We start from the raw sequence: 26,870 nt of genomic DNA on the forward strand, positions 1-26,870 counted from the left end.
GCAACTCAGGAGGCTAAGAGAGGAGGATTGTAAGTTCAAGGCCAGGTTCAGCAATTTAGGGAAATTCTGTCTCAAAAAATAAATAAAATAAAAAGGGCTGGGGAGTCTTAGACTCTGTCTGAAATAAATAAGTAAATGAATAAATAAATAAGGCTAGAGATGTAACTTGGTAAAGTACCCCTGGGTTCAATCCCCAGTAACACACGCACACACTAAAGGAGATGAAGGAATGGACATGATAAGGCAAGAATGAGATAGTATGAAAAATAACAGGAGGATTAGGAAAATATTCTGAAATAGTTGGAACAGTTTGGCACAACAAAAATTTGTTCCACCTTCAAGACCAGTAGTATTGGGTTGAGATGTCCCGTGTAGAAAATTAAAAGGAATACTGATGACTTAAATGATTTTGGTTTAAAGAAAATGATTGAACACATCCATTGACTCCCTCCTAAAATCTTATCGAAATGATTGGGAAAGGATTTAAAAATTAAAATTGCATAAATTTATAAAGAATTAGAGAAAAATAGAAGAGCATCAACAAAGTTTTAGAAGTTGGAATCAGGATGGCATTGAAGTTCTCAGCAATAATATCAGAAACATGTAGACAGTGAAACAGTCCTTTCAAAATTTTTGGAAAAGTAATTTCTAAACTAAAACTCTATTCCCATCCCAAATTATCATTAAGTGCTGGGGGAAAATGTAGACAATTTTCAGACATACATGTTCTCAAAAATTTTACCCACTACTTTTCCCTTCTCAGGAAGCTTTGTAAAACAAGGAGTAAACCTTTTACATACAAATACATAATTTTTAGAAACTAAGGCAGTGTGATATTGGCTCAGAGGCAATTAATAAGATCAGTGAAACAGTATAAAGGGTCTAGAATCAGACTCTAGAATTAGGTGTTCTGGCTTTATGTTTTCAGGTAGGAGAAAGGATTTCTTCAATACTATAACATTCATAGAGAAAAAAATTAACCAATATGAATACCAAACTTTAAAATTTTTGTTAGAATAAAGGATACCATAAACAGGTTACAATAAACTAGTAGTAGAAAGAAGGTATTAGAAATAAACTTAACATATAAAGAAGTAAATCTCAAAATATGTAAAAAAACTACTATAAACCAATAAGTCTGAGACAAAACCCTGAACAAAAATAGCTAAAGCATAGAAATAGGCAATTCACAAAAGAGGAAATCTAAGTGGCCAAGAAACACTGTTTTCAGGGAAATAAAAATTAAAATAACAATGAGATACTATTTTACATGCAAAGATTAGCATAAGTTAAAATAGCATATTCATTGCAAGTATAAGATTTAAAATGGTGTACTCATTATAAGAATGTGGACAAACAAATTTTATGGAATATAAATTGATTAGCCACTTATTCAGGGCAAATTGAGACTAGTACATGGAGAATAAACTAGTAACAGTATGTAAAGTTCAAAATCTGCATACATTAAGGCCCAGGGAATCCAATTAAGCTATGTTTCCCTGGAGAAGCATGCACATACAAGACTGTTAACTGTCACATTGTTTGTAATATTGGAAAATAGTGAACAATTCATGTGACCACCTGTAGGAAAATGGACAATTACATATTCATACGATTTATTTGATATAGACAGCAGTTCAAATGAACACACTAGATCTAAATGTATAAATATGACTCAATTTCAAATGAGTGGGGTAAAAAATGTTGCAGAACTGTGAAAACTTTTGTCACATATCCCCAGTAGAGATCAATAAAGTGATACCTTTCTTTCTTGATTTTGTTCTCATACTGTAAGCAAGTGTCCTTTTCATCGTCTGGTTGGTGTCGTGTTTTTCACATTTTTGTGCTTTTCATTGTTGATTTTGTTACATAAAATGAGTACTAAGTGTAATGCTGAAGTGCTATCTCATGCTTTTAAGTATAAGAAAGCCGTCTTGTGCCTTGTGTAGAAAATACATGTATGAGATAAGCTTCTTCAGGGCTGGGCAATGATACTGTTGGCCAAGAGCTCAATACTAATGAATCAATAATACAGTAAGCTAGGGATCTTTAAACAGAAACACACAAAACAAGGTTATGTATTGATCTGTTGCTGAAAATGAGTAGAGGCTGGTAGGATCCTACCCCAGTGTTTCTCCTAGGAACAATGATTTAGTATTCACTAATTCAGTTTGCAGTAACTCTGTAAAACATAACTATCACTAAAAATGAGAATTGAATTTACTTTCATTGTACTTTATCTGAAATAAACTTTACGTATTTGCTTACTTAGACTTCAAAGCCAGGACCTTATCTGGTTTGGTTCCCTATCACATCCTTAGTGCCTGACATGATTGGCAAATTGTTATTAAATGAATGAATGGAAGGATGGATTAATAATAAGTAAGCAAACAAACATCTGTTGAACTTTTCCTTCTAGTTCTAAACTAGGTTATGAAAAGAAAATCTTGCCAGGCACAGTGGCACACTGCTGCAATCTCAGATACTTGGAAAGCTAAGGCAGGAGGATCTCAAGTTTGAGACCAGCCTCAGCAACTTATTGAGACCCTATCTCAAAATCAGAAGAAAAAAAAAGCAGAGAGGACTGGGGATATAGCTCAGTTGTAGAGGACCCCTGGGTTTAGTCCTGAGTACCATACACACGCACACAAAATAATAATAATAAAATTTGGAATTTAATTATTTCAGCACATGCCTGAAGCTGTACATATTTGAAAATGTAGGTTTAAATTTTTTTTTATAATGGAAAATTTCAAACAAACATAAAAAAAGAGATAATGGTAAAATGAATCCTATTTATTTATTTTGGTATTGGGGATTGAACCAAGGGGCACTTAACCACTGAGCCTCATCCCTGGCCCTTTTTATTTTTTATTTGGAGATAGAGTCTCACTAAGTTGCTTAGGGCCTTACTAAATTGTTGTGATCCTCCTGCCTCAGCCTCCCAAGTCGCTGGGGTTGCAGGCATGCGCCACCTCCCCCAGTCTCATGTGTTTATTATATGAACTTTCTAGAAGAATCTAGTTTTAAAGAAGCTTTCTCCTGACTTATAGGATCAAATGCCTCAATAAGACTATCTTTGGGTAACTCCGGTCTGAGATGTTCAGAAACTCAAGTGTCCACCGGAGGGTAGCAGGTACTTACTGTTAGTCCCAGCCTCTTCTGTCCTGGAAATGGGGCTTCTAAGAGGCTGCCTTGAAGCTTAAAGAACATTGTCAGGTCATCTCCACCTCTACAAATAAAAAAGAGAAAGAAGTTCCTGGGATGGTGTCTGGAGCATGAGTCCTTTCAGGGTGTGGAAATCATAATTTATTCCATATTGCACTTTAGTTTTGTCACCATTTTCGTGACGTTTGGAGCCCCTGTTTGTTTTTTCAAGTCTTTAGCAACAAATCCCACGAAATCAAAAGAGTTTAAGAGCTTGTCTTTAAGAACATCAAAGAAAGCATGAACCACTCTTCTTTCTTTGTTGCTTAGAAGAGGATCAACCCCAAGAGTAGAGAGGGGGGTGGCCTCATTAGACAATAAGCCTCTGAGACTTGCTGCAGGGAAGGAACCTGGGCCAGCGCCAGAGCACTTGGTAGGTCAGATTGGAGAAGCCCAAGTGGCCCTTGGAACAGAGTTGGATTCTCCTTTCCTCTTGCTGTCTCTGACTGTTACCTAACATGCTTCACTCCTGCCCTGTAGCTCATGACGGTGTGGTCACCATCTTTGCACTACATTTCAAGCAGACCTAAGACCTTGTCTCCAAACCCAAAGACTTTCCTCCTATATTCTTAGTTCATTTTCTCCTGTTTTAATAAGTAGCCTCACCAGGATTGGACACAGCTGACTTCTTAGGAATAGCCTTCCTTGGAGAAGGTCACCCCCTTGCCACTTCCCCAGCTCTGAGGCACCCTTTCGGACTCCCTCTCCTCCTTTCCCCATGCCCTCACCTTTACATTCTTGTCCTTGTTCTTTTTTCTCCCTCCTGCTATGTGCAGTATACACGTGCATGCTCCAGCCATATTAAACTACATTCTTGAGCCTGCTGTCTCTCACCTAGGGGTGATTTTACATGCTTCCCCCCTACTAGGATTCCCTCCAGTGTGCTCCCAAGCACTCTGGTTTTGTTTGTTTGTTCCCCCACCTGCCCTCTCATTATAGCATTGACTAAACTGTATTATCTGTTTCTTTGTGTTTCCTTTACTGGATTCTAAGTTTCTCAAGTCCCTCTCAAGGGAAGGGACTATTTGATTAGTATGCTTATCCAAAAGCTTGGGCAATTACTGACATAGAATCAACCTCCAGTAAGTTATTTTGTACAAGTGAAGGAGCAGAGCTGAATCTGGCCATCTCTGATTCTTTGCTTGAGGAGATTGGAAAGAAAATGTTCTGCAAGGAACCTGGAATTATGGACATTCAATAAATTGTGGCTATAGTGGCTGTTGTCATTCTTCAGTGAGTCTTGCTCATGACTGTTCTCTTTGGGGGGTTTAGTCATGCCTTGCACATAATAGACACCTAAGACAGGAGACTGAAATGAATATGTATTTAATAAATTAAATAAGTAGGATATATGATTGGTTAGTCTGTGTTTAATGTAAAATTATGACTATCTTGAGGACAAGTTTATTTTCTGTGGGACATAGATTTTTGACTTCTTTTTTCAGGCACAGATGCATTTTGTAATGGCTGTATTTTTGAGAGAATCCTAAGCTTTCTACTGTTTTGACTTGTTGGACTTTACTTCTTTTTTTTTTTTTTTAATATATTGCCAAATGTCTGTCACCTGGAACTGGAAAGAATTTACTAAAATATTTAAAAATTAATTCTGACTACACATTTTGCTTTTATCTTAAAGGCATCATTTTAAAAAATCCCAGAATATGTATTTAACATAGGCTAGAATGCCTATGTTAATATGACGAAAAACAAATAAGATATTTACAAACTGTACCTTGTTTTCTTTGTCCTTCACGCCTTGTACCTGGAGCAGCATCTCATTTTCATCAGATTTGTTGAAAGAAGAAGAAAAAATGTCAGTGTTATATCCTGAAATCAAATTTGAGAATTCTAACGTCACCAGAAGTTCCCTGAACACTTATTTTCTTTTTGAGAGTAGTTGGAAGAAAGCAATTTTAGAAACCCAGAAGATGAGGAAAGGTAAATTTATTTTTATTGTTATTATACCAAAGGAAAAAAAATAGAAATAGTGCCTTGAATTTACCTGTTTTTGAAGCAGTCAAAAACACTTTATAATTTCTATGACATTTATATCATGAGTATTAATATGTTGTTCTTGGAAAAGAAAATGGAAGCAAATTAAAATGAATTAATGTAATTCTGTGACAGATCAATTTTATTTTTTATTTTTTGCTTTTAAAAAAATTTGTATATGACAACAGAATGCATTACAATTCTTATTACATACATACAGCACAATTTTTCATATCTCTGGTTGTATATATAGTATATTCACAAAATTCCTGTCTTTATACCTTTACTTTGGATAATAATGATCATCCCATTCCACCATCATTAATTACCCCATGCCCCATCCCTTCCCCGACGGATCAATTTTAGAGAATTCTCTTAGCTGGGGTGTGGTGGTACATTCCTGTTATCCCAGCAACTTGGGAGGCTTAGGTAGGAGGATTGCAAGTTCGAGGCCAGTCTGGGCAACTTAGCAAGACCATATAAAACAAATAATAAAATGTCTGGGAATGACAGACATTTCAATGGTAGAGCACTTGCCTAACATGTATGAGGCCCTTAGTTCAATCCCAGTACCTCCAAAGAGAAAAAACAATGAAGAATTACTTCTCTTTATATTTAGTACATTACTCTCTCTGTTGGATCACACTAATTTTCATAAATAGTGTATCCTTTTAAATATCTCAAAATTTCTTTTTATATTTTAGAACACTCAATTTTTGTTTTGTTTTGTTTTTGGTTTTTTGCTTTGTACCAGGGATCAAACCCTGGGACACTTAACCACTGAGCCACATCCCCAGTCCTTTTTATTTCTTATTTTTAAACAAGTTTTCGCTAAGTTGCTTTGGGCCATACTAAGTTGCCCAGGCTAGTCTTAAACTTGCAAATCCTCCTACCTAAGCCTCCCAAGTTGCTGGGATAACACTATGCCCAGCAGGACACCAAACTTTTAACAATGACTTTATGTGTCAGTAAATTCAACCAAAACTTTATTTTGAGTTTATTAAATAGAGACTATCTTATATTCTACAGTTGCTCAATAAAGACTAGTTTGAGAATGATTGACATATATATGAATAGCTTCCCCCCCCCTTACTTTTAAGTTACAACTGTTTTTTATTTATTCTGAACTCTGCCTTCAGCTTTATTGATGGACATAAAATTCTTGAAAATAGCGAAATTCAGACTACTCAATCCTTTCATCCCTTCTAGCTTTGAGTGTGTTGCTATACATACAAATATTTTTACAAGTTTCTCACCAGATTCCCATTAAAAATACTCAGAAAATACTTGCTTGACCACTCTCCTACCCCTCAATCTACTGTTGAAAAGTGAATCTGTATTACAGATTTTTAGTCAAAGTATTTTTTCCAAAAGAGGAAAAATCAAAGGTTGCAAAATGGCATTTTGAACATTCAATGGAATAACTTGTGTCTTAAATACTATGTTGCTGCTTGACTTGCTTAGTAGACACATTTACAAAAGCTTAAAGACCACCCAACTTTAAACTTTTTCATCTACCTTTTCCATTTAATGCCTTTGTTTTGAATTTTTAAAAATAATTTGACAATCTCTTTGTCCATTGATATGTGAGGTCAGCAGAAGCAGCAATCTGGATACTTGGTGCTGCTGTTTATATTTATAGATTTGTTATGAAATTTTTTGCAGAGAAAATTAAAATCAATGCCTAAGAGAATTAATTCTTTTATCTCTCATTGCTAACTCAAATGATCATGTACTTCTACCTGTTAATTGTTTGTACAAAATCAGGAAAATGAAAAGATTCAAAGCTGTAGGTAATACCAGACTCTTGAAAGTGACTTATTTAAATGTGATGCTAATATTCTGGCAGTTCTAATTAAATAAAATAATAAAAAATGTGGACAGTGAGTGGTACTAGAAGTTGAACCCCCGGTCTCCTACATGCTAGGCAAGTGCTATACCACTAAGCTATATTCCCCAGACCCTTTTATTTTGAGACAGGGTCTCACTAAATTGCCCAGACTGTCTGCAAACTTTCAATTATTGCGTTTCAGCCTCCCAAATCTCTGGGATTACGGGCATGCTCCACCATGCCCAGCTCTTACTCTAATTTTTACATATATGAATTCTATACTCTAATTCATGTGTATATATATATTTAATTGTTGATGGACCTTTATTTTATTCATTTATTTATATCCTGTGCTGAGACTTGAACCCAATGTCTCACACATGCTAGGCAAGCTCTCTACCACTGAGCCACAACCCCAGCCTTATCCTACTATTCTGTATACTCCATAGACAGGAATTGAAAGATATTTTCTTGGTAAAGATACTAGATAAATTACAGTTGCTTAACTTACTTAATGGCTGATTAGATATATTTTATTATGAATTAGAGTTTGTAGTAAAAGTAATATACTTTAACCAAGATGATTATGATAATATTTTACATCAGAATACCCCTCAGCATTTGGTCTGGAAGAGTTCAAAGAATGTGTCAAGATGCCATATTTACCAGTATTGCCAACATGCCAAAAGAGTGTAAGTTCAACTCCACTGGAGATTCATAAACAACTGCTACACACGGATGCCCAGATGCCTACAATCAGGTAGATCTTTGATAGGTAACTTTCTTTTGAGCAATAGTTATTCACAGTAATACTGTTCGATATAGAGATTTTTTTTTCTGACTTAGTGAATCTCTTTCTTGCCTACTGATTTTTTTTTTATCATAAAGGATTTATGCTTTAAAATCTAAACCATTTTATTCAGATTGACAAAAGACACTTTACTATGTTTTCAAGTGTAACATTGCCAGAAAGGATTAGGGACTTCCTTTGAAAAATCTTGAGTACCCTACCCTAGATCATGCCCATGAGAACATTGAAATACTTAGCAATAAAAAAAGCTAACTCTGAGTGCAGTGGTACACGCCTCTAATCCCAGTAGCTCAGGAGGCTGAGGCAGGAGGATCACAAGTTCAAAGCCAGACTCAGCAATGGCAAAGCACTAAGCAACTCAGTGAGACCCTGTCTCTAAATAAAATACAAAATAGGGCTGGGGATGTGGCTCAGTGGTCGAGTGCCCGAGTTTAATCCCCAGTACCAAAACAAAACAAACAAACAAAACAAAACAAAAAAACAACCTAACTCAATAGTATTAACAGTCTTCTGTATCTTGAACATAGAACCTGTAATTCAATTCTAGAATGAGGTCTAGTGTGGCACATGACTGTAACCCCAGCAATTTCGGAGGGTGAGTCAGTAGTAGTTCAAGTTCGAGGCCAGCCTCAGCAAGTTTGTGAGACCCTGTCTTAAGATAAAAAATAAAAAGGGCTGGGAATGGAACTCGGTGGTAAAGCAAACTGAGGTGAATCCCTAGTAACACACACACACACACACACACACACACACACACACCAAAAAAAAAAGTATTTATGGTATTATAAATTGCAACTTTTTAAATGGGAGGATTTATATTTTCATAGTATCTTCCAGAAACAATGAACTTTAAAGTAATCCAGTTATACATAGCACTGGTGTTTTAGAATATATTTCTTGAGTTTTCCAACTCTAATATTGTTGTTAGGGACTCTTGAAATAAATTGTGCTAATACAAATAGAAAACTAGAGCATGTTAAAAGTGAAAAGTTGTGATAATATTTATCTAAAATTAAGTAAGAGCTTTGGAGAAAAAAGGAAAATAATTATTTGATTATCTACCCATTCTAAAATGTCCATTTTTTACTGTTAGGCATTTTCTTCTATCTTCTTTAGTTTCATGGATTTATTTTAGTTTTGATTTTAGTGTACTTGCAATTCTTTATTTTGCCTTTTAAAATTTATTTAAAAAATAAATTCTTTATTTTGCCTTTTTAAAACTTAATGCATTATGTGTTTTTTCATATTACTGAATAATCTTCAAACAACATTATTGGCTACATTATATTCCATTGATATGTCCATGGTTTATCCATTTTGTTTGGTGCTGGGATTGAATCCAGGGACTCTTTACCACTAAGCTACATACCCAGATCTTTTAACTTTTTTTTTTTTTAATTTTGAAATAGGTCTTCACTAAGTTGCTTAGGGTCTCACTAAATTGCTGAAGGTGAACTTGCAATCCTCCTGCCTCAGCCTCCCCAGTCTCTGAGATTACAGTCATTTGCCACCATGCCCGGCTTGGTTTTTAAAATAATACCACAAGGAACAATAATCATACATACAACATTTCTCATCATTTTAAATATTATATGAAGATAGATTTTCAAGCCGTAAAAATATAAAAAACAAAACTACTCTTTCTGAAATAAGGTTAAAAGAAAAGAAGACAGCCTTAGCAATGATGGAAGAGAAATAGTGAATTGTTAGCAGCAGGGTAGTTTGGTGTATTTACAAGAGGGAGGGTGGGATGCTTAGAGATGAGGCACCTTTTGATAATTTTTTTTTTTTTTTTTTTGCCGTGCTGGGGATTGAACCCAGGGCCTTGTACATGTGTGGCAAGCACTCTACCAACTGAGCTCCATCCCCAGCCGCATGAGGCACCTTTTGACACGCGAGCATAAAACCTATCAAGGACAGTCATTTTACCTCATTACCAAGAACCCAGTCCCTGACCTTTAACTTCTATCATTTCCATCTGTGGACACAATGCTCTGCCAGTGGCAACAGATTTTGTTCCAGTACAGACCAGTCTTGTTATGTTCCTTCATAACACAACACACAGTCATCTTAAAGGAGTGGTAAGCCTGGAAAGCACCCCTGAACTAGCCCATTCTGTCTCTTTATTTAATTTCCATGTGATGTCAATTAACAAGTGGGTTCTGGGGTTAAAGGTGTAGCTCAAGAGGAGAGCACATGCTTCACCATGTGCGAGGCCCTGGGTTCCCTCCCCAGCACCAAAAGTATTCTTAATTTTTTTTTTTATGTGTGTGTGTTTTGTGGTATTGGGGAGGGAACTCCAGTCCTTGGACATGCTAGATAAGCACTCTATCATGGAGCTTTACCCCCAAGCCCCATTTCTAAACATTTTATGTTGACTTGAGTGTGAATTAATTTAAGCCAACGAAGGATGATCTGAACACATTTTATTCATGTTATGACAAGCTTCCTTCCTATGTAAAGTGGAATTGTGGTGACTAAGTGACAGAATGTACACAAAGTGCTTGCCAAGCATAAATGTTAATTCTTACTCCTACTTCTGACATGCGTGTGTTCATTTTAGCTATTCTAGTGAGAACATGTCAAGTTGCCTACAAGTATTTTATTCTCCTCTGCACATCGCACAGCGTCCTGTGAAAGAACAATTTTGGCAAAGCAGGAAAGTACTCTTCTTAGTTTGTTTTGTGTACAACTCCTTACTCTCTTTTATTCTCCATATGTGAATATTTGAAATTAAATCTTTGATAAGAATTGAATGTTTTTTTTCAAATTTCTTTAATGATGATTAGAAATTTTTGGTGACTCTCACAGCACACTCTGGAAATATAACTGAAAATGGTCATCCTAGAGGTGAAGAGTATTTAAAAGTCACTGCTGGCTTTTTTAAAATTCTAATTTGTTTCGCTCCTGACTTTTAAAGTTTCATATAGCTATAAGAAGTTGAGAATTCTCATGACCCAGTATCTCATCCATAGCAGATTCAATCATGATGTATTTCCCCTAACAATCACTTATTATCTAGGCCGATTACAGCAGGAACAAAAGTTAAATATGACAGAATTCAGACTGCAGTGGCTGATAGGTAAGAAGTACACAAACAAGGAATAGTTGGCATCTGACACATCCAGATATCATGTTACTCTTGATTCTCCTCCTCTTAGTATTTCTTGTGTCATAACGACAAAGTGTTATAGTAAAGATTGTAGGCAAAGTTAGACATGGCACCCATCCACTGGTAAAATTTGCTAGGAAACCCAACACATTGGGTTGGTTCATATCTGCTTCTGATTGGATTAGTTATAATGGAAGGGGTCTCCTTTTTTAACATTTATTTAAGTTCCCTGTGATATCATTTAACAAGGGAGTTCTGGGGTTGGAGGTGTAGCTTAGTGGTTCAGCACATTCTTTGGCCCTGGGTCCGCCTCAACACTGCCCACCTCCCCACAACAGGAAAACCAAAAAACCAAAACAAGTGAGTTTTACTGAAAGTGTGTTATTGTATCCTTTAAAGTTTATATACATGTGACTTTATGATAATATATACTCTTTTAGGATAAAGAAGACAAAGGGTACATGTGTCATGGTACCACTTCAGGAGAAATCAAAAGGTAAACTGGCTCATCTTTTTTCCCACCAAATGTTTTGTTAGAGTGTCACATACTTATCTTTTTTACTTCCTTTTTTATTATTATTTTTAATTGATTTGTCTTTGTTTTATTAATGCTCTTTTTAACGTTGTTTATTTATTTCATAAACTTAGAGGATCTTGAGTCCAGTATGCACATACATTTATAATCTCAGGACCCTAGGATAGGCCCTCACTTGGACCATGTAGTAGCCTGTAAACTGATCCTGTTTTGAGTTTCTGACCTTTGAAATCCTTTGACTTAAAGCCCTAACACCTTGATCTTTAATCACATTACTGCCTTCTTCAAAAAACAATAGCTTCTCATTACCTATAGACTTAAGTATGACTTTCTTAGTCTTTCATTGAACCCTTTACCAACTTCCCCTAACTTTCCATTCCAACCTTATCTTCTAATTTTATTTATTTATTTTTTTTTGTGAATCTTGTTTACCAAAGACATCTCACTACACCAACAGTTTGGGTTACAAAAAACTACTCTTTTTAGTTTTGGGTTTTTTTGGTTTGGTACTGGGGATTGAACTGTGGATCACTTAGCTACATCCTCAGCCCTTTTTATTTTGAGACAAGCTTGAACTTCTGAGAATTTGTAATTGAATTTGTAATCCTCATGCGTAGTCTCCCAAGTAGCTGGGATTATAGGTATGTACCACTGCAGGAGTCTGGAATCAATTTATTCTGAAGTGCACAGTGACTAAGAGGGTTTACAGCATTGTGATATATTTTTGCCATATTCAGAGGGACAGCTCATCCTCTGAAGCTTAAAAATTAGGCATTCTGAGGCTGGGGTTGTGGCTCAGCAGTTGAGCATTCGCCTAGCACTTGTGAGGCCCTGGATTCGATCCTTAGCACCATATAAAGATAAATAAAATAAAGGTATTGTGTCCAGCTACAATTAAAAAATAAATATTAAAAAAATTAGGCATTCTCACCTCCCTGTTTTTGATTTGTTTGATCAGAATTTTATTTTTCAAAAATAGACACTGGAAAATCTGTTCTCTCAGATTTGTCATGATGTGTTCAAGATTGTAAAGAACTTCCTAGAAGTATACTTATGTTTCATTCCTTCCTTTTATATGTGACTGATTTATGAGGAAATTATACCAAAGGAACCATACCTGACACATGACATAATGCATATGACTAGCATCTAAGTTCTAGCTATTCCCTGAGATAATTTTGTCCAAAGTTAATGTTAAAGATTCATGAGCCATACAGTTAAAAGTTTTCCATTAAAAAAATGTGGGGGTCTTTTGTTGATTATTGTCTAAGCCAGGGATTTCATTTTTAAATTTTTTTGGGGGGAGGGGTTACTGGATTTTGAACTAAGGGGCGTTCCACCACTGAGCCACATCCCCAGCCCTTTTTATTTATTTATTTATTTATTTATTTATTTATTTATTTATTTATTTTTAATTTAGAGACAGGGTCTCACTGAATTGCTTAGTGCCTCACTTTTGCTAAGGCTGGCTTTGAACTTCTGATCTTCCTACCTCAGCCTCCCAAGCCACTGGGATTATAGGCATGTGCCATCACGCCAGGCTTAAGCCAGGGATTTTAAACAGTGATAGTATTAACATTTTGAACTAGATAGTTCTTTATTGTGAGCCATGTCTTGTGCATTGTAGAATGTTTAGAAGCATCCACAGCCTCTACCCACTGTACGCCCCGGCACCCACAGCTGTGAAAAATAAAACAACAAAAAAAGTCTCTAGATATTGAAAAACATTAAAAAAAAAAAAGTGCAGCAAAATCCCCTTTAGTTGAGAAACACTGGTCTAAGCATGACACCCACAGCATTATATGTTATTTACTTTTTGTCTTTCAGGCTATCAAATGATCTATCCTTTATCCAAATGCACTAAATATTTCCTTCCCAGACTTTCAAACCCTTTCTATTTATTTATTTTTGTGGTAATGGGAATTGAACCCAAGGACATTTTAACACCGGGAGAGGGTCTCATTAAATTGCAGAGGTTGGCTTTGAATAAAATAAAGGTATTGTGTTCAGCTACAACTGAAAAATAAATATTAAAAAATTAGGCATTCTCACCTCTCTGTTTTTGATATGTTTGATATGTTTGTCCTTTCTCAGATTCCTGAGTAGCTGGCATTATAGGCATGTGCCACCACACCCAGCTTTATTTTTAACATAACCATGGTTGTCATCTTCTAGTGCATTCATCACTTAAAACAACAATAAAAACTGAAATTGTAAGGCCTCTGTTGATGAGGTTTGTAACAGAATTGACAGTAGCTTTGTGAGTACATCTATGGAAGTTCATAAGGTAACATGCTCATAAAATTTTCCTTGGCTATTTCCTTACTCTGGATTTCCATAAGCCATAAAAACTTCTGTTATCAACAGAAGGCATAAAAGAAAAATAAGAATGTTAATCGGAACAAAAGACGTGTGTTTTGCATCTTGGCCCAAACAAACATTTGTTTGCCTATTTTCCAAAAGACCAACTTTATGGCTCTTTCAACTTTATGGCTCTTTGAGAATAGGTGTGAATATACGGGCCTTTTCAAAATCCATATGTTATAACCTAATACCTAACGTGATGACAGGAGGAGCTGGCACTTGGGGGAATGATTGTCACGGGGATCTTGCTCTCATGAGTAGATTAGTGCGCTTATTAAAAGAGGTTGAAGGGGGCACCCTAGTGCCCTCCTAGTTCTTCCCCCTTTTGAGAACTCAGCATTCATCCACTTTTGGCCTTCCCCACTCTGCCATGTGAGGACATAGCAATAAAGCTCCATCCTGGAAGCAAAGAGTAGGCCTTCAAGTGACCCATTCTGCCAGCATTTGATCTTGGACTTCCCAACCTCTGGAACAGTGAGAAATAAACTTCTGTTCTATCAATTATCCAGCCTGCATTAGTATGGTGTAGCAGCAGGAACAGAACCACAGGTGCTCTGTCTTACTTAACTTTGTACCCCTGCAGTACCTATGTAAGGTTCTGCAACAAATATACTTGCTGAAAATTATTTTCTTCAGAGACATATAAGAAGGCAGTTAATTTTTTTCACCAAACATGAATTAAGTATTGATCATATGTCAGGTATTGTTCTAGTTACTAAGCCTTGAGGATACACCCCTGAACAAAACAAAGATTCCTGCCCTTGTGGAGCGTATATTCTAGTAAGAAAATATAGCCCACAAACACTTGATACAATCAGCAAGTCCATTATGTAGCATATTAGAAATTAAGGACAGCCTGGCACAGTGATGCACACCTGTAATCCCAGCTACTGAGACAGGAGGATGGCAAGTTTGGAAACAAAATTTAAAAAGGGCTGGGGATATAGCTCAAAGGCAGAATGTTCCTGAGTTCAATCCCCAGTACCACACACACACACACACACAAAAAAAAAAAAAAAAAAAAAAAATTAGGCATGCTAGAAACAATAAAAATAGAGCAGAGTAAGGAAAGTTATGGGATATAGTTAAAGGAGGGATATATATATTTTCCTCCTCATATTTTTTTTATTTTAGAGAGACATTTATAAATTCATATTCAAAGAGAATTGGAAATGCACTTGGATTCTTCGTATTATTTAATTTTACCAATGTTTTATACTTAGGACTTCATAAAGAAAATAGGATGACTATACCAAAGTATGTAATTATAGTTTGAGGACATTTCTCAGATTATTAGTAAGTGAAAATAATTTTCAGTAACTTGGGAGAATGACTTCTTCCTGATTAAAAATATTCTAACTGTTCCCCTTCAAAATATCAAGTGTTATCCCCATGTAGTTCTTATTTGATGGATGAATGAGAAATAAGGACTCTTTATTTGTTGGAATTTGATAAATTTCATAGGAACATTATCCTAATTATTGAGGTTTGGCACCTTCCCCTAGTAGTACCTGAATTAAGAGGAAACATCAATGTTGATGGACTAACTAATGTTTTGTTGTTGTTGTTGGTTTTGTGTGTGTGTGTGTATGTGTGTGTGTGTGTGTAAATTCCTCTTTATTTAAAAAATAGTTTTAATTTTCTTTTTTTATTTATTCTCTTTAGTTATATATGACAACAGAATCCATTCTGATATACTCACACAAGCATCTTATTCTAGTTTCCATTCTTATGGATGTACACAGTGGTGGGATTCACTGTGTTGTTTTCATATATGTACATGGGGAAACGATGTCAGTTTCATTCCCTTGTCTTTCCTGTTCCTATCTCCCTCTCGTCCTTCCATTTCCCATTGTCTAATCTGCTGCACTTCTTTTCTTCCCCTCCCTCTCCCCCCATTGTGGATTAGCTTCCACTTATCAGAGAAAACATTCAAGTTTGGTTTTTTGAGACTGGCTTACTTCACTTAGCATGATAGTCTCCAGATCCATCCACTTGCTGGCAAATGTCATCAAGTTTTTCTTCTTTATGGCTGAGTGTTTTAGTCAACTTTTTTGCTGCTGTGACTAAAAGATCCGACCAGAACAACTTTAGAGGAGGAAAAGTTGACTTGAGGGCTAATGGTTTCAGGGGTCTCAGTCCATAGAAGGCTGCTCCATTCCTTGGGGCTTAAGATGAAGCAGAACAACATGGCAGAATAATGTGGCAGAGTGAGGCAGCTCACATTATGATAAGAAAGCAGAGAGAGATTCTGCTGGCCAGATACAAAATATATTCCCCCAAAGCCACACTAGTAATGCCCACCTCCTCCAGCCACACCCTACCAGCCTGCAGTTGCCACTCAGTGAATCCCTATCAGGAAATTAACTCACTGATTGGGTTAAGGTTCTTACAACCCAATTATTTCTCATCTGAACCTTTTTGCATTGTGTCATACATGAGCTTTTGGGGGACACCTCACATCCAAACCATAACACTGAGTAATGTTTCATATAAATATATCCAATCATCTATTGAAGGGCACCTAGGTTGATTCCATAGTTTAGCTATTGTGAATTGAACTGCTATAAAATCGATGTAGCTGTGCACTATAGTATGCTGATTTTAAGTCCTTTGGATATATACCAAGGAGTGGGATAACTTAGTCAAATGGTGGTTCCATTCCAAGTTTTTTTTAAATATTATTTTGGGTTTTTTTTTTTTTATATTTTTGTGGTTCTGAGAATCGAACCCTGTACCTCACACCTGCTAGGAAAGCACTCTGCCACTGAGCCACAACCTCAGCCCACCATTCTAAGTTTTTTGAGGAATCTCCATGCTACTTTCCACAGATTTGCAGTCCCACCACGTGTGTTCTTTTTTTTTTAAAAATGGGAAGAACTAATGCAACCACAATAATATTTTCACAGTAGAAATAATCACAGATAATTCCTTAATCCCATATGCCCAGTCAATACACAGATTTTTCTAATTGTTTCAAATTAATTTTATAGTTTTAAATATAAATAAATCTGGTTCATACTAGGAGCATCCATTGCAACCACATGTGTTCTTGATCATTGTCTTTCTGATTGGAGTGAGATGGAATCTCAGTGTAGTTTTAATTTACATTTCTCTAATTGCTAGAGATGTTGAATTTTTTTATTTATTTGTTGACCAACATATTTCTTCTTCTATGAAGTGTCTGTTCATTTCCTTAGCCCATTTATTGATTGGGTTATTTAGTTTTCTTTTGTTGTTAAGTTTTTTGAGTTCTTTAAATATCCTGAAAATTAATGCTGTATCTCAGGTGCAGGTGGCAAAGATTTTCTCCCATTTTGTAGGCTCTCTTCACTTTCTTGATTGTTTCCTTTGCTGTGAAGAAGCTTTTTAGTTTGATGCCATCCCACTTATTGATTACTGATTTTACTTCTTGCACTTTAGGGGTTTTATTAAGGAAGTCAGTTCCTGTGCCAATGTGTTGGAGTGTTGGGCCTACCTTTCTTTTAATATGTGCAGGGTCTCTGGTCAATATCTAGGTCCTTGATTTACTTAGAGCTGTGTTTTGTGCAGGTAAGAGACAGTGGTTAAATTTCATTTTGCTGCATATGGATTTCCAGTTTTCCCAGCACTATTTGTTGAGAGAGGCTATCTTTTCTCCAATGTATATTATTAACACCTTTGTGCCAAACCATAACATGAAAATCTTTGTAACGTCTCAAAGTATCTGTGGATGAGCCAAATTTGTTTCAGCACCTTCTACTCTCTTCTATTGGTCTTCTTGCCTGTTTTGGTGCCAATACCATGCTGATTTTGTTACTATAACTCTATAGTATAATTTTAAGTCTGGTATTGTGATGCCTCTTGCTTCATTTTTTTTACTAGGGAGTGCTTCGGTTATTATGGGCCTCTTGTATTTTCAGATGAATTTTATGAGTGCTTTTTCTACTTCCATGAAGAACATTATTAGAATTTTGATGGGAATTGCATTGAATCTGTATAGTGCTTTTGGTAATATGTCCATTTTGACAATATTAATTCTACCTAGCTAAGAACTTGGGGGCGGGTCTTTCCATCTTCTGATGTCTTCCTCAATTTCTTTATTTAGTGTTCTGTAATTTTTATTACAGAGATCTTTCACCTGTTTTGTGAAATTGATTGCCAGGTTTTTTTATTTTTATTTTTTGAGGCTATTGCAAATGAGATAGTTTTCCTAATTTCTCTTCAGCTGATTTGTCATTGGAGTATAGGAATGCAACTGATTCATGAGTGTTAATTTTGTATCCCGCTATTTTGCTGAATTCCATTTATGAGTTCTAGAGGTTTTCTGGTAAAGTTTTTTGGATCTTCTAAATACAGGATCATGTCATTGGCAAACAGAGCTAGTTTTAGCTCTTCTTTTCCTATTGATATCCTTTTATTTCATTCTTTTGCCTAATTACTTTGGCTAGAGATTTGGGGAATAGGTTAAATAGAAGTGGTAAAAGTAGGCATCCTTGTCTTATTCCTGGTTTTAGAGGGAATGCTTTCAGTTTTTCTCTATTTAGAATGACATTGGCCTTGAGTTTGTCATATATCGTTTTTACAATTGAGTGTTCAGGTATGATCCTTTTATTCCTGTTTTTTTTTTGAGTGTTTTAATCATAAATGGATGCTACATTTTGTTAATGCTTTTTCTGCATCTATTGACATAATAATGTGATTCTTTTCTTTAAGACTATTGAAGTGCTGAATTACATTTATTGATTTTTTTTTTTTTTGAGGTGCTGGGGATCGAACCCTGGGCTTCAGGAATGCCAGGCAGGCAAATCCTTTTCCATTGAGCCACATTCCCAACCTAACTTACAACTTTAAATAGGGTCATGAGGGTAGGTATAATTGAGAAGATAATGTTTGAGAAAAAAACTTGAAAGAGGTAAGGGAGTTAAGTTATTCTGGTAGGTCCAGAAAATGCCCCAAGACATGATGGTGCCTGGCCTGTTGGAAGAACATTAGGAGTCTAGCTTAGCTAAGGAGTAGAAGATGAGACAGGAGAAACAACAGGATCTCTAGTCATGGAGGACCTTAGAAAGGACCTTGTATGTGACTCTGATTGAAATGAGGAGCCACTGAATGATTTTATTAAAAGAATGATTTCAATGTGGTCTAAGTTTTAAAAAGATCACTATGGCAACTGCCATCTGTTTCAATAGCTATTCTTTTTAAAAAATGACCTTGAAAATTCCTACTTTTAACTCTGATGGAATGAATAGCTTGTATCAGAACAACTTTACCAGCAGACAACTTGAGAGGCCAAGATCCTGAAGGAATAACCAAAGTTAAGTGAGCCAAAATTCCTCAAGCATATTTCCTTCTACCTAGAAGAAAATCAATTTATCTCAAGAGTAATATAAAATGAACCATATCCTTGAAGGCAACCGCACACAGTGTCTAATATTTAATTAATATTTACCAGACAGGCTTCTTTTGGGAGACCACATAGCCCTAAGGTTACTTGAGAATTTGACCCAAACATGGATATCAGACCAAATCACACAATTTATATCAACCATATGAATAACAAAAATCTTTTTAATAAAAAGAATTGAAGAGCTTCCTATATGCCCCTTTTTCTCAGTTTGGGCATATGGTAGATGTTGTGGCTTTAAAGGCCATAAGATGACAGAACTTTTTTTTCCCCATATAACAAATATGCATTGTTATATTTAAGCAACTGGGCTCATCTGCAAATACTTCTAGACAGTTACAAAGATTTTCATTTTATGGTATACCAATGTAAACCAGCATGTGAAAACAGTTTCTGATATATGTCTAAAATGCATGACACTTTTGCTGGCAAAGAAAAGAAATAAGCCAAAACTGTGGAACAGACTGCAACAATTACAAACAAAAAGGCTGATCAGGGAACACCAAATCCAGCAAATCCCCAAAGAAATTCCATACCAAGTCCTCACATCCCTGATTACCCTCCAAACTATCGACTAATGAGAAGATGTTATTCATGCCGTTGAATCAGGTCCCTTGTTTTAGGGAAGTATGATTGATACTTGGGAGGCATGGCATTACTTTTGTCAAATTTGGAAAGGATGCTTTTATAAGGTGTTGCGATCACACCATTCCATGCCATGAAGATAACCTACGCCAAGAAATAACATTTGGGATAGTCATGTTAAGTGGATATGGTGTTATTTATAGTATGTGTTTTGAAAACATTTGGTCAAGTCATTTTAAAATGGTTGGAGGTGGGGGGAGAAGTTAAGTGAAATGTTTATGAAGGACATAAAAATCATAGAGTCTTTCTCTAGCTTTAGTGAACTATGAAATATGAAGGCCTTAATTTTGTACACTAAAGTTTTCTTTTATTTATTAAAAAAAAAAGTTACCAGAGAGAAGAGGGACAACAACCAAGAGAAGGAACAGACAACAGAGGCAGACCTACAAATGATCCAAACGTCTTAGTCTGTTTGGGTTGTTATCACAAACTAGTATAAACTGGGGATCTTATAAAAAACAGAAATTTATTTATTTAGTGTTTCTGTATATTTAGCTCTAAAAAGTAAATGTAATCTATACCTGAATGACCAATTGCCCAACTAAAATTCTATTATGAAAGAAGGAGTAGAAAGGGGAATTTAGTTTGCTACTCTATTTTTTTTTTTTTTTTTTTTTTTAGCATTGGGAATTTTACCCAGGGTGCTTATCCAATGAACCACACACTCAGCCCTTTTTGAGATAGGGTCTCACTAAGTGACTTAAGGCTTTACTAAATTTCTCAGCCTGGCCTTGAACATGTTATCCTCTTTCTTCAGCCTCCCAAATTGCTGGGATTATAGGTGTATACCACCACATCTAGCCACAATTCTTTTTGAACTAAAATTTCTATTTCAACTATTTAGAAATATAGTTATTTTTTGGTAGTTTGATCTTTTCGCCATTCACCAGGCTGAAATTCTTTTTTTTTTTTTTTTGGTCATTAATATATAGATTATTTTGGATTACCTATGCAGATTATCATAGTCATTTCTCAATAATGTCAGTTTTGTTTCCTTCCTTTCTGAATCCTAAGCCTTAGTTTTCTTATCTTACTAACCTGGCAAGAACCACCAATATAATGCAAAATAGAAAGGAATAGTAGGCATCTTTGATTCATTTCTGATTTTCAAAGGGACTTCCCTTAATATCTCCTCCATAAGAATAATGTTAGTTACAGGGTTTTAAATTTTTTTTTTTTCCTTTTGAATACCCAAGATTGAATTCAGAGGCATTCAACCACTGAGCCACATCCCCATCCCTATTTTGTATTTTATTTAGAGACAGGGTCTCACTGCATTGCTTCACCTTGCTTTTGCTGAGTCTGGCTTTGAACTTGAGATTCTCCTGTCTCAGCCACTGGGATTACAGGTGTGCTCCACTGAGCCTGGCTTAGTTACAGGTTTGAGTAGTTATCCTTTAGTAAGTTAAAGAAGTCCCCTTTAATTTTCTAAGATTTTTTTTCCAAAAATGAGAGTTAAAATTTTATCAAATATTTTTCCTGGATAGATTTAAGTGATGATATGATTTTTTTTACTTGAAGAATACCATGTATAGATTATATGATGCTAAGTGGTTCTTGCCTTCTGAGGGTCATCCAGTTTAGGCATGATTGCTATCTTTTTATGTACTTCCATATTAAATTACCTAATAATTCATTTGGAATTTTAATAAAATCCCTGTTTTAAAAATTTATTTATTGGGCTGGGATTGTGGCTCAGCGGTAGAGTGCTCACCTAGCATCGGCGAGACCCGGGTTCCATCCTCAGCACCACATAAAAATAAAGGCATTGTGTTGTGTCCAAATACACCTAAAAAAAAAAAAAAGAAAGAAAAAGATTTGTTAAAAAAAATAGAATTATTTATTTATTTTAATTAGGTATATATGACAGCAGAATGCCTTTTGATTCATTGTAAAACAACTACAGCACAATTTTACATTTCTTGGTTATACACAATGCAATGTCGCACCATATGTGTAGTCATACATGTACCTAGGGTAATGATGTCCATCTCATTCCACCATCTTTCCTACCCCCATTTCCCCTCCCCACTCCACCCTTCCCTTTGCCCCATCAAAGTTCCTCCATTTTCCCAATGTTCACCCGCACTATGGGTCAGCATCTACTTATAAGAGAGAACATTCGGCCTTTGGTTTGGGGGGATTGGCTTACTTTACTTAGAATGATATTCTCCAACTCCGTCCATTTACCTGCAAATGCCATAATGGAACCACCATTTGACCCAGCTATCCCACTCCTCTGTCTATACCCAAATGACTTAAAATCAGCATACTATAGTAATGCAGCCACATCAATGTTTATAGCAGCTCAATTCACAATTCATAAGCTATGAAAGCAACCTAGATGCCCTTCAATAGATGAATGGATAAAGAAACTGTGGTTTATAAACACAATGGAATATTACTCAACATTAAAAAGGAATAAAAAAACCCTTTTTAAGAATGAGACTGCCACTCATTTTCCTTTTGGTCCTGTCCTTATCTGAATTCAATGTCAAGATGATAATGGCTTCATGGAATGAACTGGAGAGTATTCTCTCTCTTTCTGTTCTCTGAAGGATTTGACCTAAACTCGAAATGATCTCTATGTTGAAACTCTGATAGATTTATTTGTAAAATTATTTGGGTTACTTGTTTTCTTTGTGGGAATCATTTAATATTTATTCAGTAATTTTAATTTTAGGACTCAATGCATTCTATTCTTTCAATCAGTTTTGGTAAGTTATATTTTCAAGAAACTTCTGCCTCTATCTCAGTTTTTAAATTTATTGACCCAAAAGTTAGTCTTTGCTCTAGCTGTATTTCTGTCCCTCTTTTCCTAATATTAGGTATTTGCACCTTCTTTCCTTTTTCCCCTTAATTACTTTTGCCAGAAGCATTTTTTTTTCATTCGACTTTTCAATGAAAACTTTTGTCACTTTAAATTCTAACTTTGGTTTCTATTTCACTGATTTTCCCTCTTTCCTATATTATATTTGTTTCTTCTATGCTGTTTGGGTTTGATCTTTCCTATATTATATTTTTTTTCTTCTATGCTCTTTGGGTTTATTTTATTCTTTTTCTAACGTGTATCTTAGGCTTATAAATTTCAACCTTCAATTCATATATGTGTGTGTGTGTGTGTGTGTGTGTGTATATATATATATATATATATATATATATATATAGAGAGAGAGAGAGAGAGAGAGAGAGAGAGAGAGAGAGAGAGTTTTTTTGTTTGTTTGTTTTTTTCTGCGTGTGTGTGTGTGTGTGTGTGTGTTACCAGGGATTGAACCCAGGGGCACTCATCACTGAGCTACATCTCAGCCCTTTTTATATTTTATTTTACTTTTATAAGAACATGAACTTTTAAAATTTTGTTCTAATTAGTTATGAATAATAGTGGAATATATTTTGATATATTCTACATATATGGAGTATAACTTCTCATTTTTTTGATTATACATAATATAGGATTACATTGGTTGTGTAATCATATACGCACATAGAATAGTAATGTCTGATTCTTTCTATTATCTTTACCATTTCCATTCCCCCTCCCCTCCCTTCATTCCCCTTGGTCTAATCCAAAGTACTTCTATTCTTCTCTAAACCTGCTCCCATTGTGAATTAGCATCTATATATCAAAGAAAACATTTGGCCTTTGATTTGATTGGTTTATTTCACTTAGCATAATATCCTCCAGCTCCATCCCTTTACAGGCAAATGCCATCATTTTATTCTTCTTTATGGCTGAGTAATATTCTATTGTGTATATGAACCACATTTTCTTTATCCATTCATTTGTTGAAGGGCATCTAGGTTGGTTCCATAGTTTAGCTATTGTAAATTGAGCTGCTATAAACACTGTTGTGGCTATGTCACTGTAGTATATTGATTTTAAGTCCTTTGGGTATAAACTGAGGAGTAGGATAGCTGGGTCAAATGGTGGTTCCATTCCAAGTTTTCTGAGGTATCTCCATACTGCTTTCTATAGTGGTTACACCAATTTGTAGTGCCACCAGCAATGTGTAAGTGTGCCTTTTCCTCCATGTCCTCGCCAACATTTATTGTTACTTGTATTCTTGATAATTGCCATCTGACTGGAGTGAGATGAAATCTCAGTGTGGTTTTAATTTGCATTTTTCTAGTTGCTAGAGATGTTGAACATTTTTTTCATATATTTGCTGATCAATAGTATTTCTTCTTCTGTAAAGTGTCTGTTCAGTTTCTTAGCCCATTTATTGATTGGGTTATTTGGTTTTTTTGGGGGGGTGTTAAGTTTTTTGAGTTCTTATATTTTATTTTGAGAGGGTGTCTCACTAAGTTGCTGAGACTTTCGTGAAATTGCCAAGGCTGGCCAGGAATTTGCAATCCTCCTTCCTCAGCCTCCAGAGTTGCTGGGATTACAGGTGTGTCCCATCCCACCCAACCCTGATTGTATTCTTAAGGTTTATCTCTCTCTCACTCTCAGCTTCCCATTTGTTTATTTGAAGCAAAACAAACAAACAATAACAATTGCATTGGAGAACTGAAAATCTCTTTTTACACTTGAAACTATTCAAGGTGAAGTTACATAATGGTATTTTAAAGAAACATGGCACATCGATAATCCCAGTGACTCAGGAGGCTCACGCAGGAGAATTACAATAGAGACCCTAAGCAACTCAGCAAGATCCTGTCTCAAAAATAAAGCTGGGCACAGTGGTGCATGCCTGTAATCTTATTAATTGGGAGGCTGAGGCAGGTTCTCAAATACAAGATAAAAGAGACTGGGACTATAATTCAGTAATGAAGTGCCCCTATGTTCAATCTTGATACAAAAGAAAGGAAGTGGAAAGAAAGAAGAAAAAGTAAATAAAAAGTAAAAAGGGTTGGGGATGTAGCTTTGTGATAAAGTGCCTCTGGGTTTAATTCCCAGTACCTAAATGAATATGGGTCAGTATATTATTTTCAAAGACCAATCTGTTTCTCAATAGAAGTATTTCTACATATTTACGTATTTAAGGCAATATATAGTGACTACGTGGGAACTTTGAGTTTAATGGCTCTGTGATGAAACCCTGCTGATGGAGTCCCTAGTTATGTGCCCTTGGACAAGTTGGGTGGCCTCCCTAAATCACTTCTTAAAGATCTGGAATCTGGGATAATACTACTTACTACTACTTTATTGTGTTGTTGTATTGATAAAATAGTTGTAAACTTGACATAGATAATTCAATAAGTGCCATTATTATTACTACTACTCCATAATAGATGCTTGATTAGTATTTTTTTCACCTACATGAATGATTTATTTAACTATATAACTTTGCTATATTACTTTATTTAGCATTTATGAGAAACTATTTTATTTGGAGAAAATAACTTGATGAATGTGTAAGATATGAAACAGGTATTTCTTTATAGAGATTGTGCTTTTACTTTGGAATAAATTCCACAGCCATCCTGTGTTTTAAGAAGCATGATACAATCCAGGCTTGGGAGTGCACACCTGTAATCCCAGCAGCTTGTGAGGTTGAGGCAGGAGGATCACAAGTTCAAAGCCAACCTCAGTAAAAGCAAGGCGCTAAGCTACTCAGTGAGACCCTGTCACTAAATAAAATACAAAATAGAGCTGGAATATGGTTCAGTGGTCGAGTGCTCCTGAGTTCAAGCCCTGGTAACTGCGCCCTCCCAAAAGAAGCAGACTTAGAAATAGTTTTAGATAATTAAATAGAAATATATATAATATTATTATTATTTGGCAAAAATATAGGGATTGAACCCAGAGGCATGCTACTGCTGAGCTGCATCCCAAGCCCCTTTTATTTTTTTCTTTTGAGACAAGGTCTTCAATAAGTTGCTGAAGCTGGCCTCAAATTTGCAACCCTCCTTCCTTAGCCTCCCAAGTCTCTGGGATTACAGGCATGTGCCACCATGCCCAGGCAAAAGCATTATTTTTTAATTAAATATTTTTTTATGTGACTTACCATCATAGTCACAGATATTGTGGGAAGTAAGGCATTGGCATTTCTAACTCAAAGTATATATTATATGAAGATCTAATAGTGTTTTATGGTCACTGTGAAATCACTATTTACTCGCAATTTTTTGTAAACTGATTATGCGTGCAAACTTAATTTAACTTGAAAAGCTGATTTTCTCCCCCACAGATTCTAATTTCAGTGACCCCGTTACTGGAGCACCAGTTCAGTACTTACAAAGACTTTCCAAAATGGCTCTTTTGGAGTTTAATACCATTCGTCAGGAAACAAGTAAAAAATCAAAAAAAGGCAAGAAGCGAGAGTTACGAGACTGCTGATAAATACCATACGGTGTGATGCTTTCTTCACTGCTTTTTAAGGTTTATAGTTGCTTTTTTTTTTTATATGTGATATGATGTGCAATGATTTACATAAAAATGGAAATGTAAATATGAAATAAATATTTTATGTTATACATGGAATGGTTTGTATTTTGTTAACATCACAAAGAGTCATTTAAATTAAGGGAATATAAGCATTAGAGAAATTATATTCCCTGAATTTTATGCACATTGATTTTTTTCCTTTAGACTTAATTGACTCAACATTATTTGAGTACCTGTCTGTGCAATGAACTTTGCTGCAGAAAGTCTTCCTGGAAGACAAAAGAAGACGGAAAGAGGAGGAGAGTCCGTGTCCTCGCATGTTTTATATTAATTTACACAAATACACTATTAATATGTATGTGTTTGTCTGCATTATTACAATGGATTAGTTCCTAGGAGGATAACTAATTTAAATGGTTTTGTTTATATTTTGATTGGGATCATATGAATTTTGATCATATGAGAACATGTGAATTTTCAAAATCATATAAATTTTGATTGAGAATGATTCAAATACTACCTGTTTTAAAAGGTATTCTCAATAAAAATTTGGTGACCTTTCTTGAACGAGCACTTCTTTGACTGTCAGGTGGATTTCATTTATTGAACTACCATGTCCTCTTAACATTTAGTATTATTTATTAACCTTACAAAGA

At 35.4% G+C, this 26,870-nt stretch overlaps 1 protein-coding gene and 1 pseudogene across 1 annotated transcript; both read left to right on the plus strand.

Moving 5' to 3' along the window:
• Positions 1-5,018: 5,018 nt before the first annotated feature.
• On the plus strand, positions 5,019-26,225 carry C15H8orf89 (chromosome 15 C8orf89 homolog). The gene is made up of 4 exons (XM_027953196.2): positions 5,019-5,145; positions 7,637-7,790; positions 11,394-11,449; positions 26,018-26,225. The coding sequence occupies exons 1-4, from the start codon at positions 5,019-5,021 to the stop codon at positions 26,164-26,166; spliced, it is 486 nt and encodes a 161-aa protein (XP_027808997.1). The 3' UTR covers positions 26,167-26,225.
• On the plus strand, positions 19,345-20,090 carry LOC114101448 (U2 small nuclear ribonucleoprotein B'' pseudogene; annotated as a pseudogene).
• Positions 26,226-26,870: the final 645 nt, after the last annotated feature.

Source organism: Marmota flaviventris, chromosome 15 (genome assembly GCF_047511675.1).
Source record: "Marmota flaviventris isolate mMarFla1 chromosome 15, mMarFla1.hap1, whole genome shotgun sequence".
NCBI lineage: Eukaryota > Metazoa > Chordata > Mammalia > Rodentia > Sciuridae > Marmota > Marmota flaviventris.